Raw genomic sequence first — 22,541 nt, forward strand, 5'->3', positions numbered from 1 at the left:
CAGCCACCTGCCTCGAAAGCACAAGGTCCTGAGTTTGATCCCCAGTACCAAAAAAAAAAAGCAATACAAAAAAAAGAAAGAAAACAAGAATGCTTTTGAAAATAAGTTCTTGATTTTTATGTGACTGTTATCTTACTATTCTAACAGCATATTCACCTAGTGTATGTAAATAAGCAGTTATTCTTTTTTGGTCCTGGGGATTGAACCCAAGGCCTTATACATGCTGAGCACTTACTTGCTCTTCCACTGAGCTATATCCCCAGCCTGCAACTTACTCTTAGTATACTATCTTAAAACATTAGTGTTATTCTGTAATACCTGTGAAGTTAAGTAATGAGTGTCATTTAAATATCATCCTAAATTTCTTGCCCCAGATGAAAGATAAAGAGATAAGTTTATTTTTATATGTCATAGCTGCCAAATATTGGAAGGAGAAAAGAAAATACACAGACTATGACCTTGCTTTCTAGACAGTGTGTCTTGTCCAGTGTGTCTTGCCCAAAGACGTGTGGTAGATGCTTGGAGTCATAAGTTCTAGTCCTAGGCTTTGCTACTGTTATTGTGTAAGGCATGTGGGTGATTAGAGCCTGTTTCCTCATCCTCAGATGGATCACATGAGGATAATGGTCATGAAAGCAGTATAACACTTAAGTATAAGGTATAAAGAATTTGAAGCTAGTTTAGTGGTTAAAATCAATTTCAAGCAAGAAATGAGTGACAACTTTGTTTTCTTCTTATCTTCAGGGAATCAGGCAACCCCAAAACCAACACCAACCACTACAGACACTTCCACAGTACTGGTTGCAACAGCAGTCCATGCTTATCGATAGTAAGTAGCTGAGAAGGAAAACTCTCTGAAGTTTGGTGGAGGGGAGGGGAGTATGATTAAGCTCCTGTCTTTTCCCAAATAGCCTCCATTCGTTGCAAACGTGTTACTTAGCCCTTCCACACACAAAGTATCCATAATACTTTTTTATGATTACTTTATTTTTAAAATTTTAGTTCATTGTACATGTGTATAGTACATATTATTTACACTCCTTATGAGAAGCTGGCACATATATGTCACGCATCTTAATTCTTTTTTTCATACCCTTTCCCTTCCCTCTCTCTTCTCTGTCCACTCATCTCTTGATTCCCTTCTCTTTTTGGTACATATTTGCAGTACATAATGTTTATATTCCTTGTGTGGAGTTGGTACATGTTATGTACGTGTATCAGTAACACTTTCAACATTTTAATTGGAGATCTCTTCACATGAAACTTGCAGAGGGATGTCTTGTCTACTTTCTTTAAGCACTTTTAACCTCAATACTTGACTTCAGCGTTCTCAAAGAAAGCCATTCCACTGGGATAACATGTTAGATATTTAAAGAGTAAAGAAGTTATATAAGAGCTTTCAGTTAGAAACTGCGTGCCTCTTTCCCTTTCTAGAGGCTGAGTGAGTAGATCTCTCACTTCTGTATGCCACAAAAGAAAGCTGTTCTATATAATTTAGAAGAATATTAATGCTTGTTGTTTTTCTTGCTTCAATAGCACAAATGGTCAATATGTAAAGCAGGGAAAATTTGGTGCTGCAGTCCTGGGGAACCACATAGCCAGAGAGGTGAGAATGCCCCATATTTCTTGCCTATTAAGATGTCCCAAATAATACCAGTGAGCTAGATTTTAACCTGGGCCTTCCCAGTGTCTCATGTGTCAGAGTATTAGAATGATTGTTGATGTTGCACATGAATGTACAATATTAGGATATAATAAATTACCACAGTTTGCTTACTGTTAGGCATTTTTTAAAAATCTCCCACTCGAAATCTTTACACATCTCTTTGGGGTTATGGTCCTAGGTTAAGAATTTTGAGAGTTTCAGAGTAAACCATTTATCAGAGGTATCCTTTTGTTGGATAGGTAATGGACATTTATTCTGTACTGCTTAGAGCTTTATGTTTTTATGCTTATGTTAATGACCAATGTTTATCCTTTGAAAATTTGAAGATAAGATTGGACAGTTGATCATAGCATATTATTGGTTTGGGTCAAAGAGTAGATGTGACTAAAGATGGAAGACTGATTTTCTTGTGGTTGTATCTAGCTTCAAATCATTTCCCAGAAGGTTACTGTTCAGATTCCTTGGCCACATCCCTGTCTTTTAAATAATTTGTTTGAATCAAGATCTAATACGTTCAATTGCAGTTGGTTGCTATATCCTTTAAATCTTTCGTTCTTCCATCAGGAGACAAATGATGTCTGGTTGTCTCTCATTTTGTTGCAGTAGCAGCCATTGATGATGATTACCTATGTTTATTAATTCATTAGGAATTACTGTTTGGATTTTTAAAATTTAGTATTGGAACTTCACCATATTTTGCCATTACATGGGATATAGTGATTATATAGTGATGCAGTATAAAGGAGAAAAACAGCAGAAGTTATGCCTTAAAATTTATTGGAGAGATGTAGAATTGAAGACTAAATGAACTAACATTTCAGAGAAGGAGAGCTAATGAGATGACTCTGTTTGCCTTGAGTCTTTGTTTGTTTGTTTGTTAAATTCTTTTATTGGTACATTTTAGGTATACAACACAATTACATTTCTCATTAGGAATTGTACCTTTACATAATGCATCTTGGTTCTTATTTTTTCCCCATTCCTAGCCCTCCCTTCATCCCCTCCACCTTTCCCTATTTACACAGACTTTATTTCCATTTTTTCCATTTCTCAGCATTTTTCCTTTCCCTTCTTTCCTTTCCCCTGCCCCTCCCACTACCCTTCCCCTTTGGACCTTTTCTTCCTATTTTGCATTATTGATTATTCATTCTAATCATTGGTACATTTTAGGTATACAATATAATGACATTCATCATTGGAAATTTGCACCTTTACATAATCTCTCTTGGTTCTTGTTTTTCACCCTCGCCCAGCCCTCCCCTTCAACCCCTCCATTCCTCCCTATTTACAAAGATTTTGTTCCTATTTTTTCATTTTCTCATAATAATCCCATTCCCTTCTATCCTTTCCCCTAGCCCTCCCACTTCCTTCCCCTTTGCCCTTTTTCTTCTTATTTCACATTACCTATTATACATTTTAGTCCTTATTTACACTTTCAGTTTCTCACACCAGAGAAACTATTCGGTATTTATACGTGTGTGTCCTATTTATTTCACTTAAGAGTATCGCCTCAATGTGCATCCACTTAGCTATAAATGTCTCTAATTTCTCATTTTTTATGGCTGAGTAGTACTCTATTTTATAAAAAAACCCCACATTTTCTTGATCCAGTCTCCAGTTGATGGACATTTGGGCTGTTTCCAAGTTTTGACTATCACAAACTGTGCTGCTGTGAAGATGGCTGCACATATATCACGTGGTATGATTCTTGTAATTCTTTGGGGAAGATCCCCAGCAGTGGAATAGCGGGGTCAAATGGGACTTCCAGTCCTAGTTCTTTGAGGTATCTCCATACTGATTTCCACAGTGGTTGCACCAGTCTACACTCTCACCAGCAATGGAGCAGGGTTCCTCTTTCCCCACAGCCCTGCCAGCCTTTGTTATTGGTTGATTTCATGATAGCAGCCATTCTTTCTGGAGTGAAGTAGAATCTCAGCATTGTTTTTATTTGCATCTCTCGAATGACCAGTGATGTTGAACATTTTTTCATGTATTTATTTGGTATTTCTACTTCTTTGTCTGAGAAATGTCTGTTTATTTCACATGCCCATTTTCGGATGGGTCTTTAAATTTGGGAGGTCTGATCTTTTTAAGTTCTTTATAGATTCAAGATAGTAGACCTTTGTCTGAGGAAGAGCAGGTGAAGATTTTTTCCCACATTGTGGGTTGTCTCTTCACACTGCTGGTGGTTTCTCTTGCTGTGCAGAAGCCTTTTAATAAGAAGAGATCCCACTTGTTGATTGTTTGTGCTACTTCATGGGCAACTGAGGTTTTGTTCATAAAATCTTTTCCTACACCGATGTCTTCGAGAGTTCTACCTAACTTCTGTTCCAACTGGTTCAGAGTTTCTATTTTAATATTTAGATCTTTAATCCATTTTGATTTTAGTTTAGTGCATGGTGAGAGATATAGGTCTAGTTTTAATCTTTGGCAAGTTGAAGCCCAAGTTTTCCAGCACCATTTATTAAAGAGGCTATCTTTCCTCCAGTGAGGGTGTTTGGCTCCTTTATTGAAGATGAGATGGCTGAGTGTGTCTGGCGTTGTTTCTGCATCTTCTAATCTGTTCCACTGGTCCTCAGGTCTTTTCTTTGCCAGTACCATGCTGTTTTTATCACAGTAGCTTTGTAGTATAGTTGCAGGTTGGGGATTGTGATACCCCCTGCCATGTCTCTGTTACCTAGAATTGCTTTTGCTATTCTGGGTCTCTTCTTGTTCCAAATGAATTTTTGGATTGTTTTCTCAAGGTCCATGAAGTATGCTGCTGGGATCGCAATTGGAATTCCATTGACTCTGTATAGCAGTTTTGGAAGTATGGCTATTTTCACTCTATTAATCCTTCCTACCCAGGAGCAGGGGATGTCTGTCCATTTTCTGATATCATCTTCAATCTCTCTTTTCAGAGTGCCATAGTTTTCAGAGAAGAGGTCTTTGATTTCTTTTGTTAGATTGATTCCTAGGTATTTCAGTTTTTTGGATGCTACTGTGAAAGGAATTATTTGCCCTATTTCTCTCTTAGTGAGTCTGTTGTTTGTGTAGAGGAAAGCTATTGATTTTTGTGTGTTGACCTTGTAACCAGCTACTTGACTGAATTTGGTTATTAAGTCTAGAAGACTTTTGGTGGAGTTCTTGGGGTCTTCTATATATGGTATCATGTCATCTGCAAATAATGACAATTTGTCTTCTTCGTTTCTTTTTACCTAATCTTTTTTTTTTTGCTTTGTTTTGTTTTGTTGGTATCAGGGATCGAACTCGGGTCCTTGCGCTTGCACAGCAGGCGGCGAAACCACTGAGCTAAATCCCCAGCCCTTCATTTCCTATCTTTATTCCTTTTATTTCTTTCTCTTGCCTATTTGCTGTGGCTAATGTTTCCAGAACTATATTGAACAAGAGTGGTGATAGTGGACATCCTTGTCTTGTTCCTGATTTTAGTGTGAAGGATTTCAGTTTTTGACCATTTAGTATGATATTGGCTGTTGGTTTTTCATAGATGGCTTTTATCAGTTTGAGGTAGAGATCATCTATTCCAATTTTTTGTAGGGTTTTTATCATAAATGCATGTTGGATTTTGTCAAATGCTTTTTCTGCGTCTATGGAGATAATCATATGGTTTTTGTCCTTGGCTCTATTGATATAGTGTATTACATTGATTGATTTGTGTATATTGAACCATCCCTGCATCCCTGGGATGAATCCTACTTGATCAGGGTGTATGATCTTCTTGATGATCTTCTGCATTCTATCTGCCAGTATCTTATTAAGGATTTTTGCATCTATGTTCATTAGTGAGATTGGCCTATTCTTCTCCTTTTCGGTTGGGTCTTTCTCTGCTTTGGGGATCAAGGTGATGCTTGCTTCCAGGAATGAATTTGGGAGTATTGCTTCCTTTTCAATTTCACTGAAGAGTTTAAACAGTATAGTGGCAGCAGTTCCTCTCTAAATGTCTTGTAGAATTCAGCAGTGAAGCCATCAGGGCCCAGGCTTTTCTTAGTTGATAAGTGTTTAATTACATTTTCAATTTCATTGATTGATATTGGGTTGTTTAGAATTTTTAGGTCTTCTTCGTTCAACTTTGGTAATTCATATGTATCTAGGAATTTGTCCATTTCTTCTGTGTTTTCCATCTTATTGGCGTATAGGTTCTGGAAGTAGGTATTGATGATCCTCTGGATTTCCGCTGGGTCTGTTGTAATTTTACCCTTTTCATTCCTAATTGCATGGATTTGGGCCTTTTCTTTCCTTTTTCTGATAAGGTTAGCTAAGGGTTTGTCAATTTTGTTGATTCTTTCAAAAAACCAACTCTTGGCTTCATTGATTTTTTTTTATGTCGTTCTCTTAGTCTCCATTGCATTGATTTCTCCTCTGATCTTTACAATTTTCTCCCTTGTATGAGCTCTGGGGTTTTGTCCTGCTCTTCTTTTTCTAGAAGCTTGAGGTTCAGCATCAGGTAGTTTAATTGGGCTCATTCTGTTTTCCTAATATGTGTATTCACTGCTATGAATTTCCCTCGTAAGACTGCTTGCATTGTGTCTCATAGATTCCGATATGTTGTATTGTCATTGTCATTTAATTGAAGGAACTGTCTGATTTCTTCTTTAATTTCCTCTGTGACCCATTGGTTATTCAGAAGTGTGTTGTTCAATTTCCAAGTGTTTATGAAATGTTTTGAGTTTCTTTTGCTATGGATCTCCAATTTCATCACACTATGGTCTGATAATATACAGGGGATAACTTCAATTCCTTTGCACTTACTTAAACATGCTCTGTGTGTGAGTATGTGGTCTATTTTGGAGAACGACCCGTGTGCAGCTGAGAAGAATGTGTATTCTGATTTTGTGGGGTAGAAAACTCTATAAACTTCTGTTAAGTTCATTTGTTCAAGAGTTCGATTGAGTTCTAGTATTTCATTACTTATTTTTTGTCTAGTTGATCTATCTATTTGTGACAGTGGGGTGTTGAGGTCCCCCACTACAATTGTATTAGTGGATATATGACTTTCATGTCCATTAGTATTTGTTTTATATAGTTGGGCTCACTAGTGTTTGGTGCATACATAGATATTTATGATTGTCATCTCTTCCTCTTGGATTCTTCCCTTTACAAGGATGTAGTGTCCTTCTTCATCTCTCTTAATCAATGTTGGTTTGAAATCTACTTGATCTGCAAAGAGGATAGCTACTCCTGCTTTTTTTCGGGTTCCCGTTGCATGGAGTATTGTTTTCCACCCTTTAACTTTCAGTCTATGAGTTTCCTTTTGAATGAAGTGTGTTTCTTGTATGCAGCATATTGTTGGATTTTGCTTCTTGACCCATTCTGCCAATCTGTTTCTTTTGATTGGTGAATTGAGACCATTAACGTTGATGGTTATAACTGAAACGTATTGACTTGTCATTGCCATGACTTTTTCTTTTTGTTGGGCTCTCCCCCTTTACATTTAATTTCTTGTCATGCCAGATGGGTTCATTCTGCTTTGCTTCCTGGGGTTGTGATCCTCAATGTCTGTTCCTAGGATATTGTCTAAAATTCTTTGGAGTGCTGGTTTGGTATTCATGAAGTTCCTAAAGTGCTCTTTGTCATGAAAGGATCTTATTTCTCCATCGATTTTGAAAGATAGTTTTGCAGGGTACATCAATCTGGGTTGGAGGCTGTTTTGTTTTAGGGCTTGGAATATGTCACTCCAAGCTCTTCTTGCCTTGATGGTTTGTGTTGAGAAGTCTGCTATGATTCTGATGGGCTTTCCTTTGTATGTGATTTGTTTCTTTTCTCTAACTGCTTGAGGATCTTTGTTCTTCTGTTGAGCTTCTGGAATCTTAACAATTATATGCCTATGTGTAGATGTTTTTTGATCAAGGCTATTTTGAGTCCTATATGCCTCACTTATCTGTATGTGAAGTTCTTTCCCCCTGCTTGGGAAGTTTTCTGCCATTACTTCTGTGAAGAGATTTTTATGTCATCTGCACTCTCTCCTGTTTCTTCATTGACTCCAATCAGTCTTATGTTATTCTTCTTTGCATCATCTAGCAGCTGCTGGATTGATTTCTCATGTTCCCTTATAATTTTGAAGCAATTTTTATTTTCCTGGTCACTAATTGCAATCTTATCTTCTATATCTGAAATTCTGTCCTCACATTGGCTCATTCTGCTGTGTAGACTTTCAGTGGAATTTTTCATGTCCTGGAAATCTATTTGCATCTGTTTTATGGATTCCATTTGTCTCATATGTTGGGATTCCATCATGTTCCTGAGCTCCTCTCTAGATTTATTAATCATGTCTTGCACTAAGGGCACAATTTCTCCTGTTATCTGAGAAATTATTTCTGATTTCATTTTTTCCAGATCCCCTTTTGTTGCCAGTTCAGTGGGTCCAGATGGTTGAGTATCAGAGGGTTCCATCTCATTTCCCTTTGGGGTTGCTGTAGGTGATCTGCAAGTCTGGTTTTGAGATTTATTTACGTGTTTTCTCATTTCAGTTGGGGGGCTGGGGGGGGGTGCTGTTGGTGCCCGTGAGGATCACCTCCTTTGAGCTGGGAGAGGTGGGACAGGGGCTGGGAGCAGTGGTAGGGATGGTGGCCCAAAAGCCCTTTCCTGTGGGCTGGGAGCAGTGGGAGGGATGGTGGCCTGGAAGCCCCTTCCTCTGGACCAGGAGCAGCAGGATGGCAGCTCAGAAGCCCCTACCTCTGGGGCGGGAGTGGCGGGACCTAGTACCATGGTGTGGTGGTCTGGTGTCCTCTGGGTCTTTGTAGTGTAGAACCAGGTGGCTGTACAAAAAGTGGGGGGGTGCAGTGGATTGCTGCCAGGGCACGGGCTGATTCTGCGCTACCTCGGTAGAGCGTCCGCAGACCTGCTTGTCTGTAGAGGGCTGACTTGGCATGTTCTGCGAGACTCGCTGCCTTGAGTCTTTTGCTGATTTTAGACAGCAGGTATGGCCCAAGCAGAGACTACTGGAGAAAGGAGAAATTGGTAGAAGTAAAGGAGCTCCAAATGCAAGACTGATTTTTCCCCCATGGCATATTTCCTGAGTTCTAGGATGGTGTAGATATCCAGGGGCTGTGCCAGAAATGCAGAGGAAAACTTCTGCAGTCTTGTGGTGGATAAGAAATGCAACAAGAAGACTTCCTTTCAATACATTTGCTAGAATTTGAACTTCATGGAGGAGACATGGTAGAGTTAAAGGACTCAGCTCAAAATCTCTGATAGGTAGAAGTTCCAGAACTGAGGACCTAGAGACCTTCTCTTAGTCAAAATCTGGGGAAGGTCATGCTTGAGAATCTGGATAACTCTAAGGTACACTGACTGTTAATAGTAAATCTGTGATCCTTCCATCACCATGAATCAGACTAGACTGAGGTGATCGGCTCTTCACTCTAACATAAGAAAAGGAAAATCCTTTCTGGTGGAAGATCACATATAAGTCCCCACAGTTCCCCTACTTCAAGGGGTGAACTTAATTTGGTTTTTACATTTGTTTAATTGTGATGTGGTGCATTTGTGTGCACGTGTGTGCACACATAGAGTTGTCCCTTGTGTCTATTGGAGAGTGAGTGGTTCCAGGACCACCCCCCCCCCCACCACAGGTACTGACTGAATGTCATAAGCAAGGCTATATTTGCATATAACTTATGTATATCCTTTCATATACTTTAAATCATCTCCAGATTAATTATAATGCCTAATACAATATAAATACTATGTAAATACATGTTATATTAGGGAATATGCTAAGAAAAATAGTCTATGTATATTCAGTATAGGCACTTTTTTTTTTTGAGGGGGGTGGTATGTACTGGGGATTAAACCCAGACCCTTCACACTAAGCTACATCACCAGCCCTTTTAACTGTTTTAAAATTTTGAGACAGGGTCTATCTGAGTTGCTAAGTTGCCTGGGCTGGCCTTGAACTTGCTGTCCTCCTGCTTCAGTCTCCTAGAGTTCAAGACACAATTTTTTTCCAAATATTTTCAATCCAGTTTGTTGAATCAGTGGATATAGAAGCCATGGATGTTGAGAGTGAACTGTACTATATACATATATATGTGTGTACATATATATAATGGTTCAGTGGCAAATTATTATCTATATATTTAATATATATAATATATATATGCCATATATATATATATGTGATTTGCCACTGAACCCTTTTTTTTTTTTTTTGGTACCGGGGATCTAACTCGGGACCCTGCACTTATGAGGCAGGCAGCAGAACCACTGAGCTAAATCTCCACCCCACTTAACCATTTTTAAATCCACAATCTAGTAGCATTAACTTCATTTATAACATTGAGCAACCATGGTCACTATCTGTTTCCACTTTTTCATAATCCCAGACAGAATCATTAAGCAATAACCTTCTGTCTCCCCTTTCCCCATCTCTGCATAACCTCTAATCTACTTTCTGTTTCTATAAATTGGCCTATTGTAGTCGGTGATGGTGCACATCTGTAATCCCAGCACTTGGAAGACTGAGGCAGGAGGATCACCATGAGTTTGAGGCCAGCCATGAGTTCAAGGCCATCCTCAACTACATAGTGATACCCCATCTCAAAAGCTTAAATAAATAAAATTTTAAGAATTGCCTATTCTAGCTCCATCATGCAAATGCAATCATATAATATTTGTCTTTCTTTTAGATTGGCTATTTCAGTAGCATATTCTCAAGGTTTGTCCATGTTGTAAGCCTATATCGGTACACTATTCCTTCTCTTTTCTTCTTTTTTTTTTGTTTTTTTGAATCAGGAACTTGCTATGTAGTTCAGGCTGTTCTTGAACTCATTATGTAGCCCAGGTTAGCTCTGAATTTGCATCTTAGCCTACCAAGTGCTGGGATTACAGGCATGTGCCACCATTCCCAGCATCATTTCTTTTCATGACTGAATAATATTCCTTTTGTATGTATATACCACATTTTATTTATCAGTTAATGGACACTAGTATTTTTTTCATCTTTTGACTTTTGCAGTGAGCATTGACATACAAGTACCTATTTGAGTTCCTGTTTTGAGGAACATGTTTGAATTTTTTTGAACACACATATGCTTCAGAGATACTGAGGTTTTAGTTCCAGATCACCACAGTAAAGCAAATACTTCAATGAAGGGATTCACATGAATTTTTTGGCTTCCCAGTACATATAAAGGTCATCTTTACATTATATCTTAATCTATTATATGTGTAGTTGCATTGTGTCTAAAAAAACAATGTACATACCTTAATTTATTTTATTGGTAAAATATGCTAATTATCATCTGAGCATTGAGCAAGTCAGTCTTTTTGCTGGTGGAAGATCTTGCCTTGATGTTGATGGCTGCTAACCTTTTAAGGTGGTAGCTGCTGAAGATTGTTGTGGTTGTGGTAATTTCATAAAATACTACAACAGAGAAGTTTGCTGCATCGATTCACTTTGGCTTTTGTGAAAGATTTTTCTGTAGTGTACAGCGCTGTTGGGTAGCATTTTACCCACAGTAGAACTTCTTTCAAATTGGAATCAGTCCTCTCAAACTCTGCTGCTGCTTTATCAACTAAATTTTAAATCCTTTGTTGTCATTTTGAGTGTTTACAACATCTTCATTAGGAGTAGATTCCATCTCAAGAAGCCTCTTGTTTTGCTCATCTGTAAGGAGCAACTTCTTGTCCATTGAAGTTTTGTCATGAGGTTAACGCAGCTCAGTCCCATTGTCGGGCTCCACTTTAATTCTAGTTCTTGTGCTGTTTGCACCACATCTGCAATTACTTCTTCCACTGAAGTCTTGAAGCCCTCAAACTCATCCGTGAGAGCTGGAGTCAGCTTCTTCCACACTCCTGCTCGTGTTGATATTTTGACCCCTTACAAATCATGAATGACATCTAGCATAGTGACTCCTTCCTGGAAGATTTTCAGTTTACTTTATCCACATCCATCAGAGAAATTACTGTACATGGCAGCAATAGATTTAAATGTATTTCTTGAATAATGGACCTGAGAGTCAAAATGGTTTCTTTGTCCATCTGGTTCAGAATGGATGTTTTGCTAGCAGGCCTGAAAACAACATTATTTTTCCTGTGGTGGAGATCAAACCCAGGGCCTGGTATACATTAGGCAAATGCTCTAGCACTGACTACATCCCTAGCCCCAACATAACCACAACAACATTAATCTTTTTTGTACATCTCCATCATAGCTCTTGGGTGCATCCTAAGTGAGCAGTAATATTTTGAAAAGAATCTTTTTTCCTGAGTAATAGGTCTCAACAGTGGGCTGAAGAATATTCAGTAATCGTGTTGTAAACAGATATACTATCCTCCAGGCTTTGTTGTTGTTCCATTTATAGCATAGAGGTTGAATAGATTTTATATAATTCTTACAGGGTTCTTGGTTTTTCAGAACAGGAAATGAGCATTGGCTTAGATTTAAAGTCACCAGCTTTATTACCCCCTAACTTGAAAGTCACCCTGTCCTTTGAAGCTTTTTTGTTTGTTTGTTTGTTTGCTTTGCAATACTGGGGACTGAACCCAAGGCCTCACACTGAGCTACATCCCCTGGTTTTTTTTGTTTTTTTTTTTTAAAGCCAGAGTCTCACTGAGTTGCAAAGTTGACCAAGCTGGGTTCAAATTTGCAGTCTTCTGCCTCATCCCCCCAGGATGCTGGGATTACAGGCATGTGCCACCACACCTGGCTCCTTTGAAGCTTTGAAACCAGGCATTAACTTTTTCTTTCTAGCTCTGAAAGTCCTGGATGGCATCTTCTTCCAATACAATATAAGGCTATTTGTCTACATTGAAAAATCTATTGTTTGATGTAACCACCTCCATCAATGACCTTAGCTATATATTCTGGATAATCTGCAGCTTCTATGCAGTTGCTGCTTCACTATGCACCCTTAAATGTTATGGAAATGGCTGCTTTTCTTAAACTTCATGAACCAGCTTCCACTGGTTCTAGATTTTTCTTCCACAGCCTCTTCATCTCTCAGAGCCTTCATAGAATTGAAGAGGGTTAGGAACTTGCACTTGACTGGGCTTTGGCTATAGGGAGTACTATAGTTGTTTTGGTCTAGCTAGACCACTAAAACTTTCTTCAGAATAGCAGTGAGGCTGTTTCACTTTGCTATCATTCATGTGTTCAGTTGAGTAGCAATTTCAGTTTCAAGAACTTTTGCTTTGGATTCACAGCTGAGCTCTTTGGCTTAAGAGGCCTAGCTTTTTGCCTCTCTTGGCTTTAGTCCTTCCTCCATAAGTTTAAGCCTTTCTAGCTTTTGGTTTAAAATGAGATGTGGAGTTCTTCCTTCACTTGAACACTTCAAGGGCATTGTAATGGGCTATTCATTGGCCGTATTTCAATGCTGTTATGTCTCGGAACAGAGTGGAGGAAAGGCAGAGATGGGGAACAGCTGGTTGGTGGAGCAGTTACAATGCATATAGCATTTAACAGCTAAGCTGGCTACCTCATATGGGCACAGTGCCTCAAAACAATTACAGTGGTAACATCAAAGATCACTGATGGGAGGGGGTGGTGACACACAGTTGTAATCTCAGCACTCTGGAAGGCTGAGGCAGGAAGACTGCAGGTTTGAGCCCAGCCTGGGCAATTTAGCAACTTAGTCCCTATCTTAAAAAAAAAAAAAGTCACTGATTATCAATCACCATAATAGATAAAATAATAATGAAAAAGTTTGAAATATTTTAAGAATTACCAAAATGTGTCACAGACATAAAGTGAGCACATGCTTCTGGAAAAATGGTGCCAGTAGACTTGTTCCATGCAGGGTTGTCGCAGACCTTTAACTTGTAAAAAGTGCAATATCTGCAAGGTACAGTAAAGCAAAGCATAATAAAAGGAGTTGTGTATGAGCAGGAGAATTGCTCAGTCATATGGCACTTCTGTGTTTAGCTTTTTGAGGACCTGACAAACTGTTTTCCATAGTGGCCATAGCGTTTAATATTCCCACAAGTAGTATATGGGGGTTTCGCCACATCCTTGTCAGTATTTTGTTATTTTGTTATTCTAGCCATTCTAGTAGGTGTAAAGTGGTATTTTATTGTGGTTTAATGTGCATTGAATTCTTTTTCCTTTTTCCAGTGCTAAGGCTTGAACCCAGGGTCTTGCCCATGCTAAGCACATGCTCTGCACCTGAACTGCACCCTGCCGGCCCCATCTAGTATCAATACCAAAATAAACACCTTCCAAAAATAAAGACAAAATTAATTTTCAGACAGACAAGAGCTGAGAGAATTCATTACCAGTAGATTTGTATTACAAGAAGCATTGAGTTCTTTGGGTTGAAGGAAATGAATGTTTGTATCCCCCAGAAGACACAATAAACAGGAGCATGCTTAGTAGATTGTGGCTTATTCATGTAATACAATACTACATGACAATAAAAGAGAACAGTGTCCCAGTACATGAAATAAGGCTTCATGTTACAGACATTGTAAGTGAGAGAAGCAAGACAAAAGAGGGTATACACTAAAATTCCATGTATATAAATTTAAGAGTAACAAAATTAATTAGTGATTGAAGTCAGACTAGTGGTTACTTCAGGGTTGGAATTATTGAAAGGAGGGCCAGAGGGAGCTTTCCAGGCTGTTGCAGACACTGCTTATTTCAGTCTGTTCAGTGACCATGTGAGCATATACGTGTGTAAAAATTTATTGAGTTGTACATTTAAGATTTGTGCATTTACTACATGATTTTCCTCAATTTTAATATGATTTCCTTTTGTCATCTTTATAGGAATGAAAATATTGACAAATTAAATACATTGCTAATTACACTTATTAAAGAATAAGGCAAAAATGAGCAGGGAGAAATGGACAATGGGAAGATAGAATTTAAAACCTAAACTTTTAAGAATGAAAGGTTTTGAATTTCATAGCTATATGAAACAACCCTATGTCTTACTGCTGATTTTATATTTCCTTTTAACTCTGTTCTCTTTTTTTTCTGCCCATCTATGATTGAGTACAGTATAGGATTCTTCTTTATATCAGTCAGCAACAGCCAGTTACTGTTGCTAGGATCCATCTGAACTTTGAGCTAACGGTAAGCATTCCCCATATTGGAGTCTGAGTCCCTTTGGGAGGTTTGCAGGAGAGATGGGACTGAACATACTACTGCCTCAGTCCTGGGGGATCAGTGTGAGCATCTAACAGAGCATTTCAGAAAGGACTCTTAGCTGTTTCCTGGGAATGGGGACTATGGGGTTGTAGGTGGGAGAGAAGAAAGGCTGCTGATTCTCCTCTTTGGCTCTGCTTGCGTCCAGCTCTTCTCTGAGTGTGGACAGTCAGATTTAGTCACTACATTGCTTGCACTTGAATTATGCCAACATTTCTTCTTTTTTCAGGTTCAGTCCAATAACTACAGCACCTTTTATGATGACCAGAGGCAAAATTGGTCCATCATGTTTGAGTCAGAGAAGGCTGCTGTGGAATTCAATAAACAGGTGAAACAGTCATACTCTTTCCTGTCCAAACCCAGAGAAAATTTCCTTAATTTTAGGAAAATATATGGCAAACCCTTAACTGCTATATATTGATAGTGAAAAGCATTAAAACCCACTGAATTTGCCACTTCGATCTGTTGTATTTCAGGAAAATAGAAATACTGAAATTGCTTTATAATGAGACTTTTTAAGAGGAAAAGAGATTGAATGTAAGTTTACTTGATTAAAATATTTTTTGCTATCCAAATTATCTGATGGAATTAAGACTTGTGTGCATGCGTGCATGCATGTGTGAGTGCGTGCGTGTGTGTATGTGGTACTGACTTTTAAACTCCAGGCCTCATGCATGCTAATGAAGTGCTTGACCATTGAGCTACATGCCAGCCCCCTTTTTTATTTTAGAGACAGGATTTTGCTTAAGTTGCCCAGGCTGGCCTCCAACTTGGAATCTTCCTGGGCTGGGGATTTAGTTCAGTGGTTCTACTGCCTGCCTTACAAGTGCAAGGTCCCGAGTTCAATCCCCGATACCAAAAAAACCCCAAAAACCAAAAAAACCAAAAAAACTTGGAATCTTCCTGTCTCACCCTCCTGAGTAGCTGAGATTACAGACATGTACCACCACACCTACAAAACTTAAAAATAATGTTTTAAAAGAATTTTTTATGTTATCATATATTCATTGTAGGAAATCTAAAAAAACTTCTAAAAACATCACTTATATCCAAAGTAACTATTATTAACATTGCTTTTCTTCAATGCATTATATTACATAAGTAGATATATTCCTTTAAGAGTTCTGTATCTTGCTTATTTTGTCCTTTTTTCATCTCATGAAAAATAATTTTGAAACATTTTTGAAGACTGCATTATGTAGGTGTTGACTATGCTTTGAATATATGTGTCTCTCTAAATTTCATATTATTGAAATCAAGAGGTAAGATCGTGACTTAATCACCTCCTAAAAGCCTCACCTAACACCAACATCTTGGAGGTTAGAATTTCAACATATGAATTTTTCAGGGGACACAGACACTTAGTCCATAACAGTTGCTCCTTAATTTATTTAACCATTCTTTTATGTTTATATTGTTTTCAGTCTGTGCAATAAATGACACTGAAGTGATCATCTTAGAAATAAGTCTATCCTTTCCCCCCCTCACACATTACCTTACACTTTATTTCCAGAGGCGATTGATTAAGGCAAAGGGTTGAGATATTTTTAAGATTAGAATACACTCTGACACAGTGCTTTTCAGGATTATACTGTCTCTCATTCATATCAGTTCTCTCACTGTACCTTTGCCAGCATTCAGAATGATCTTTTTTCCCTTTTGTTTTACTCACTTGATAAAAAAATGATATCCTCTTGTTTTAGTTAATACTTGATTGTAATAATGCAGCTTTTAAAATGAAAATGAGTAGAAAGTTTATATTATATACTATTTAAAACATTACTGTATATAATAATTTTTCACAAACATGAGTCTGATTCCTTTGCCTACAATTTGTGCTAGGATAATATGGTCAGGTCTGTAGGTGGCGGTTGGGATGTGAGCAACCGGACACTATCTGTAGCCATGCCTTTTGAAAATTTTTCGAAACTCTTTTACAGGCTCCCAAATGCTGAAACAGTAAATCAGTATACTAATCATAATAAATACTTATTGAGTATTTACTATTTATTCCCAAATGTACTGCCAATTACTGTACTTGTATCTGCTCATGTAATTTTCATAACCACCCGATAAAATATGCAAAGTTTTTTTCTTTGTTTTACAAGTGAGGATCTTAGGTACATGGTTATTTGGCCAGGGTCAGAGTGGAGAATTGACCCAGATATTCTGACTCCAAAGCCATACTCTTAGGCATTCTCTTTCCTGTCAAAATTGCTCACTTTGGATTGATTTACTTCCAAATACATAATATTTATTAGTGAGTACAGCTGTTTGGAAAAGAGCATTAGCAATAAAAGAATGAGTACTTTTTATTTTGTTTTTTTGAGACAGTCTCACAGGGCAGCCTTGAACTGATTGCATAGCCCAGGCAGGCCTGGAACTCATGGCAGTCTTGCCTCAGCCTCCCAAGTGCTGGAATTACAGTTATGTGCCACCATGCCTGGCTAAGGATTGAGTACTTTTTGAACATAAATCAAATTAATGGTGGTTTGATTTTTGTCTTGCAGGTGTGCATTGCCAAGTGCAACAGCACCTCTGCCTTGGAAGCAGTGCTCTCTCAGGACCTCGTTGTGGCAGAGGGCTCTGCTGTAGAAGTGGGAGATTCTTTGGAAGTGGCCTATACTGGCTGGCTCTTTCAAAATCATGTTCTGGGCCAGGTAAGAAAATGTACTCTGCAAGGTTTTGTAATTTAAGAACACAAAGACTATTCACATGGAAGGTATTGCTACTTTTGGCAAATAGAAATCTTTTAGGAACCTTAGTCATTACAACTGCTTTTAGGGCATATTTGTGAAATTGTGATGAGTAAAGTCTGCTCAGTGCCACTTTCTCTTCTACTTAGGGTAAGTGGAAACCAATTTCCTAAGTATTATTTTTGCCAACTGTTATGTCTTGTTCTCCTATGCCAATTTTAAACTTGAATATATTCTTATGGCATTAGATCTTGGTCGTTAGGGACTTTTCACAGTTTTTCTTATAACAGATGCTATAAATAATGTGGAACTTGTTGAGTTTTAATATCATGAAGGCCTCAAAAGCAATGTGATATGACAGAAAGATTTTTAGATTATTAGTTAAAAATACGTAGCTATAAGTTTCAATTTTTTTCTGAATTTGACCTTGATTAATTCATTCAAGACCTTAATTTTTTTTTTCCATTTGTGAATGGAGACTATCGATCCTTTCTTTGCTTACTTGGTAGGATTGGTGTGGCCATCAAATGAGATAATTTATTTGAAAATTCTTTGTGGATGAAAATATTTAAGTACATGGTAGTAAAAATACATTTTTTTCCCAAATCTGGAAAAGTCTCAGAAATATTGACTGTAATAACACCCATTAGTCGTGATATGGTCCCATCTTTTCAGGTTCTTCAAGTTCTATTTTTCTCATTATATTTGATATTCCCTATCGTAGAAGTACTGAGCTGATAATTAGTTAGTTGAATATCATAGTGATTATTATTATTTTTGAAATTGTCAGACCTCGTGTACTTTCATCAATTTGCAGGTTTTTGACTCCACTGCTAACAAAGATAAATTGCTTCGCCTGAAATTAGGATCAGGAAAAGTCATCAAGGTAAAGGCATATCTGTCTTTTAGAATTTAGATTAAATTTTGTGGCATTTCTAACTTAGATATATCTTCGTTTTGGGGGGATATATCTTCTGAGAGTCCAGAAATGCTTTGTTGAAAAGGAGGAGGGCAGGAATATGCTACATTATCACCATTTGGGAGATTTTAAGCCTATGACACTATATTGAAAATAGATATATTTGTTTTCTGTAATCCCTTTTTTTTATCCTGTGACTCTTGAGGAAATTATTACATCCTTCCTATAACTTAAAAAGAAAAGAGCTAAAACTGTTTCTTCTGGAATTGTGTGTCACTTAGGTTCATGTTCTGAATTTTGATTTTACTAACCATGCCAGTATTTTATAAAATAAAGAGTATTTTGTCTATATGGAATTTTATCATGTTAGGACATCATTGATGCATTATGCTGTATTCATTTTTCTGTGTAGCAAAAAGCTTTTCTCCATTGTTTTATGACTGCTTTTCCTGGAACTCTTTGGAGATTTTTTTTTCCTTGTAGAAATAGCAGTTAAGGCATGTTTTTTGTTTGTTTGTTTATTGTTTTGGTACCAGGGATTGAACTCAGGACCTTGCACTTGCAAGGCAGGCTCGGTGCCACTGAGCTAAATCCTCAGCCCGAGGCATGGTTCTTGAAGCTATACAGATCTCGTGTTGAATCTTGGCTTAATGACTTACTAAACTACATGATCTTGGGCTAGTTACTTAACCTCCACAAAACTCAGTTATCTTATTTATAAAAGAAAAATAAATCTTTCAACCTTTTGAGATTATTGGGGGCATTCAACAAGATAATGCATATAAAACATTTAACCATAGTATCTGGAAAAAATGCATAATAAATGCTAGCCTTTATTCCTGTCTTATTACTATTTAATTCCTCTTATTTTCTCTCATCATCTAAGATAAGTATATTTTACCCAACCCAAGATTTTTTTTTTTTTTTTCTGGTACCAGGGATCAAACTCAGGACCTTGTGCTTTCGAGGCAGGCAGCGGAACCACTGAGCTAAATCCCCGGCCCTGCCAGCTTTTTACCAGTAGATTTAAAAACTATATTCTAGATTTTATTTATTTATTTATTTATTTATCTATTTATTTATTTATTTATTTTTAGGGTCTCCTTATATAGTTTTAGGCTAGTCCTGAATTCACTATATAGCCCAGGCTGACCTAGAACTCATGGCGATCCTCCTGCCTCAGTCTCTGGAGTGCTGAGATTACAGGCATGGACTACCATGCCTGACTTATTCTTTTGTTGTTTTTTTTTTGAGACAGAGTCTTGCTATACAGTTCAGTATGGCCTTGAACTCACTATGTAGTTCAGACTGGCCTCGAACTCACAGTGATCTTCCTTCCTCAGCCTCCTGAGTTCTGGGATTACAGGCATGCACTACCATGCCTGGCTTATTCTTATACCCAATGTGGGTAATAGTTGAACTTGACCTGTGGAGGAACTGCCAAACCTGAAAGTAGATAAGTGAAATTCAGTGTTCCAGATGTGTTTCTTTTTTAATGAGATTTTCTCCATCTCTGATTCTAAAGGCCTGGGAGGATGGAATGCTGGGCATGAAAAAAGGAGGAAAGCGGTTGCTCATCATCCCCCCTACCTGTGCAGCTGGCTCCGAAGGGGTAATAGGCTGGACTCAATCACCAGACTCTATCTTGGTTTTCGAGGTGGAGGTTAAGCGGGTGAGTGAAACTGCTGTGTGTGCTTGATGAGTCCTCTAGATATCTCCTTGTTAGTTAAATAAAATGAATAACTAAATGATATGCTTGAAAACCAAGTGCTGAAACCATACTTTTTTTTGTTTGTGTTGTTTTGTTAAAGTGGAAATGGTATAGTTGGAAAGAGCCACGACTTTGGAATCTAGACCAAGGTTTATGTCCCTCCTGGTCTCTCTTCAGAGTCTGGAAATTATAACTTGGGACAAATTACTTTTCCACTAAGCTTCTTTTTAGTTTGTCTATAAAATAGTCACTTCTAACACACATATATATATATCTATATATATCTATATATATCTTTTGATTTAGTGATTCTATCAATATAAATTTATCCTATTGGAGTTGTAGCTCAGTGGTTAGAGGGCTTGCTTAGCACATGTTAGGCCCTGGGTTCAGTTCCCAGCATAGCAAAAATCAGTCAGTCCTATTGATGCATTTATATGAGTATACGAAGATATGTATCTGTATATGTATGTTTTCTGCTACATTGTTTATAATAGTAAAAAACTGGAAACAACCTAAGTGTTGGTTAAGTTATTTTTTTTTTCAGAGTAGACCTTTATATGGCCTTTGAAGGATATACATAAACTAGGATGGCCACGGTGGTGAATGCCTGTAATTCCAGCTATTCCAGAGGCTAAAGCAGGAGGATTGAAAATATGAGGTCAGCCTGTGGAACTTAGTCAGACCCTGTTTCAAAATAAAAACATAAAAAGGGCCCGGAATGTAGCTCAGTGGTAGAGTAACCCAGCAGGCCCAAGGCTCTGATTCAATCTCTAGTACTGCACAAAGAAAAAAAAGAAAAAGATACATAATCTATTGTTAAGTGAAAGAAGCAAGTTGTAGAACAGTATGGATAGCATGGTCTCGTGTGTGTGTGTGTGTGTGTGTGTGTGTGTGTGTGCGCACATATATGTACACATAGTCATATAAGATATATATGTCACACGTGGCCATATATTTATAGAAAATTTCTGGAAGCTTTTGATTTTTTTTTTTTTTTTTGAGACAGGGTCTCACTGTGTAGTCCAGGCTGGCCTGGAACTCGCAGCAATTGCTGGGATTACAGGAGTGTGCCATCATTCCTGGCTCTGGAAGCTTTCAAAGAAATGATTGAAAGTTTTTTTCTAAAGAGTGGAAATATAGTTCAGAAATTTTTTCACATCCCATCTTTTCGTACCACCTAAAAATGTTGTCATGAATTTGTATCATTTCTATTAAAAATAACAACAAATTGTAACTAATACTCCCTCTTCCCAGAATGACTTTGTTTGCTTTATACTGTGATTATTTGGTTCAAATGTGATAGTATTTGTGACTGTAACCTATAAAATACAATACAAATAATGAATATTATGGCCATCTTCATGTGGCTGTTATTCCTGCTACAACAGAGAAAGGATATGCCCGTGCCCCCTTCTTTTCGGTACTGAGGATTGAACCCAGGTCTTTATTTTGAGACAGTATCTCACTAAGTTGCCTAGGCTGACCTCAAATTTACAGGTGTGCACCACTGTAAATTCTTTTTTTTAAAAAATTTTTATAGATACTTTCAATTTTTCCTTGAATTTGAGGAAGTAATGGCTGATGATAACAAAGTAGTATGAATCTATTAAGACTAGCATTTTGTAAGCATAAGAAAAAAAACCTTCTATTTTACCAATAACCAAAGAATTAGTTTGACATCATATTAAACTGACAAAGCTGATAGTGACCATATCCAGTGTAGCAAGAGTGTTGAGGAAGATTTCTGCAGTACTTGGGCTATATAAACCAGCTCATTCTTTCTGGTGGGAATTTCTCGTTATTTTTAGGGTTTTTTTGTTTTTTGGGGGTTTTTTTGTAGTGCAGGCCTGAAATCCAGGTCAGGGCCACAGTATATAAACCAGCTCATTCTTTCTGGTGGGAATTTCTTACTTAGTTTTTTGTTGTTTTGTTTGTAGTGTAGGCCTGAAATCCACCTCAGGGCCCACAGTTAGGAAGTAGGTGCAAAGTGAAAGACACAACAGGAAACAGGGGAGGGTCAGGGTGTGCCAAGGAGCAAGGTAGACCCTGCAAGAAGCCTGAGATCAGTGCCTTTGTGCCAGGTCCCCAGGAGAGTCCCAACAAAGGCTCCTGACCTGTGTATCATCCAGAGCCTGGAGCTCACAGGCTGAAGTAGTCTGCAGCCAAGTGTCTATGGATGTCTGTGGTCCAGAGCACATGGGCACGGCCTGAGGCCAGCAGTAGCTGGTGCAACTCAGCTTCTACACGACCAAACTTTTCCTCATTGATGGTGTTCTTTTTAGTTTTTGAGACAGAATCTCACTTGATAGTCCAGACTGGCCTTGAAATTGCAACCCTCCTGCCTTACCCACTCCTCTAAGTGCTGGTATTACAGGTGTGTGCTACTGCCCCAGGCTTCTGGTGGAAAATTTAAGACTTACATTAAAAGTCTGACCAATACAAAAGGTCAGCACACCTTT

General features: G+C 37.9%; 1 protein-coding gene across 9 annotated transcripts in view; it reads left to right on the top strand.

Moving 5' to 3' along the window:
* Positions 1–22,541, top strand: part of Fkbp15 (FKBP prolyl isomerase family member 15) — a 63,985-nt gene that overhangs the window by 10,161 nt on the left and 31,283 nt on the right. For 5 of the 9 annotated variants that reach the window (XM_087182853.1, XM_087182857.1, XM_087182860.1 and 2 more), the window contains exons 3-9: positions 745–828; positions 1,533–1,606; positions 14,607–14,681; positions 14,983–15,081; positions 17,264–17,413; positions 18,267–18,335; positions 19,894–20,040. In XM_087182853.1, coding sequence (XP_087038979.1) covers positions 745–828; positions 1,533–1,606; positions 14,607–14,681; positions 14,983–15,081; positions 17,264–17,413; positions 18,267–18,335; positions 19,894–20,040 — 698 coding nt within the window. Of the gene's footprint in view, positions 1–744; positions 830–1,532; positions 1,607–14,606; positions 14,682–14,982; positions 15,082–17,263; positions 17,414–18,266; positions 18,336–19,893; positions 20,041–22,541 lie in introns of all 9 variants that reach the window. The other 4 variants (XM_087182859.1, XM_087182856.1, XM_087182852.1 and 1 more) reach the window with 1 other exon arrangement.

This window comes from Heterocephalus glaber, unplaced genomic scaffold (genome assembly GCF_053883595.1).
Source record: "Heterocephalus glaber isolate CG9 unplaced genomic scaffold, H.glaber_assembly_v1.0 deba00001479, whole genome shotgun sequence".
Taxonomy (NCBI): Eukaryota; Metazoa; Chordata; class Mammalia; order Rodentia; family Bathyergidae; genus Heterocephalus; species Heterocephalus glaber.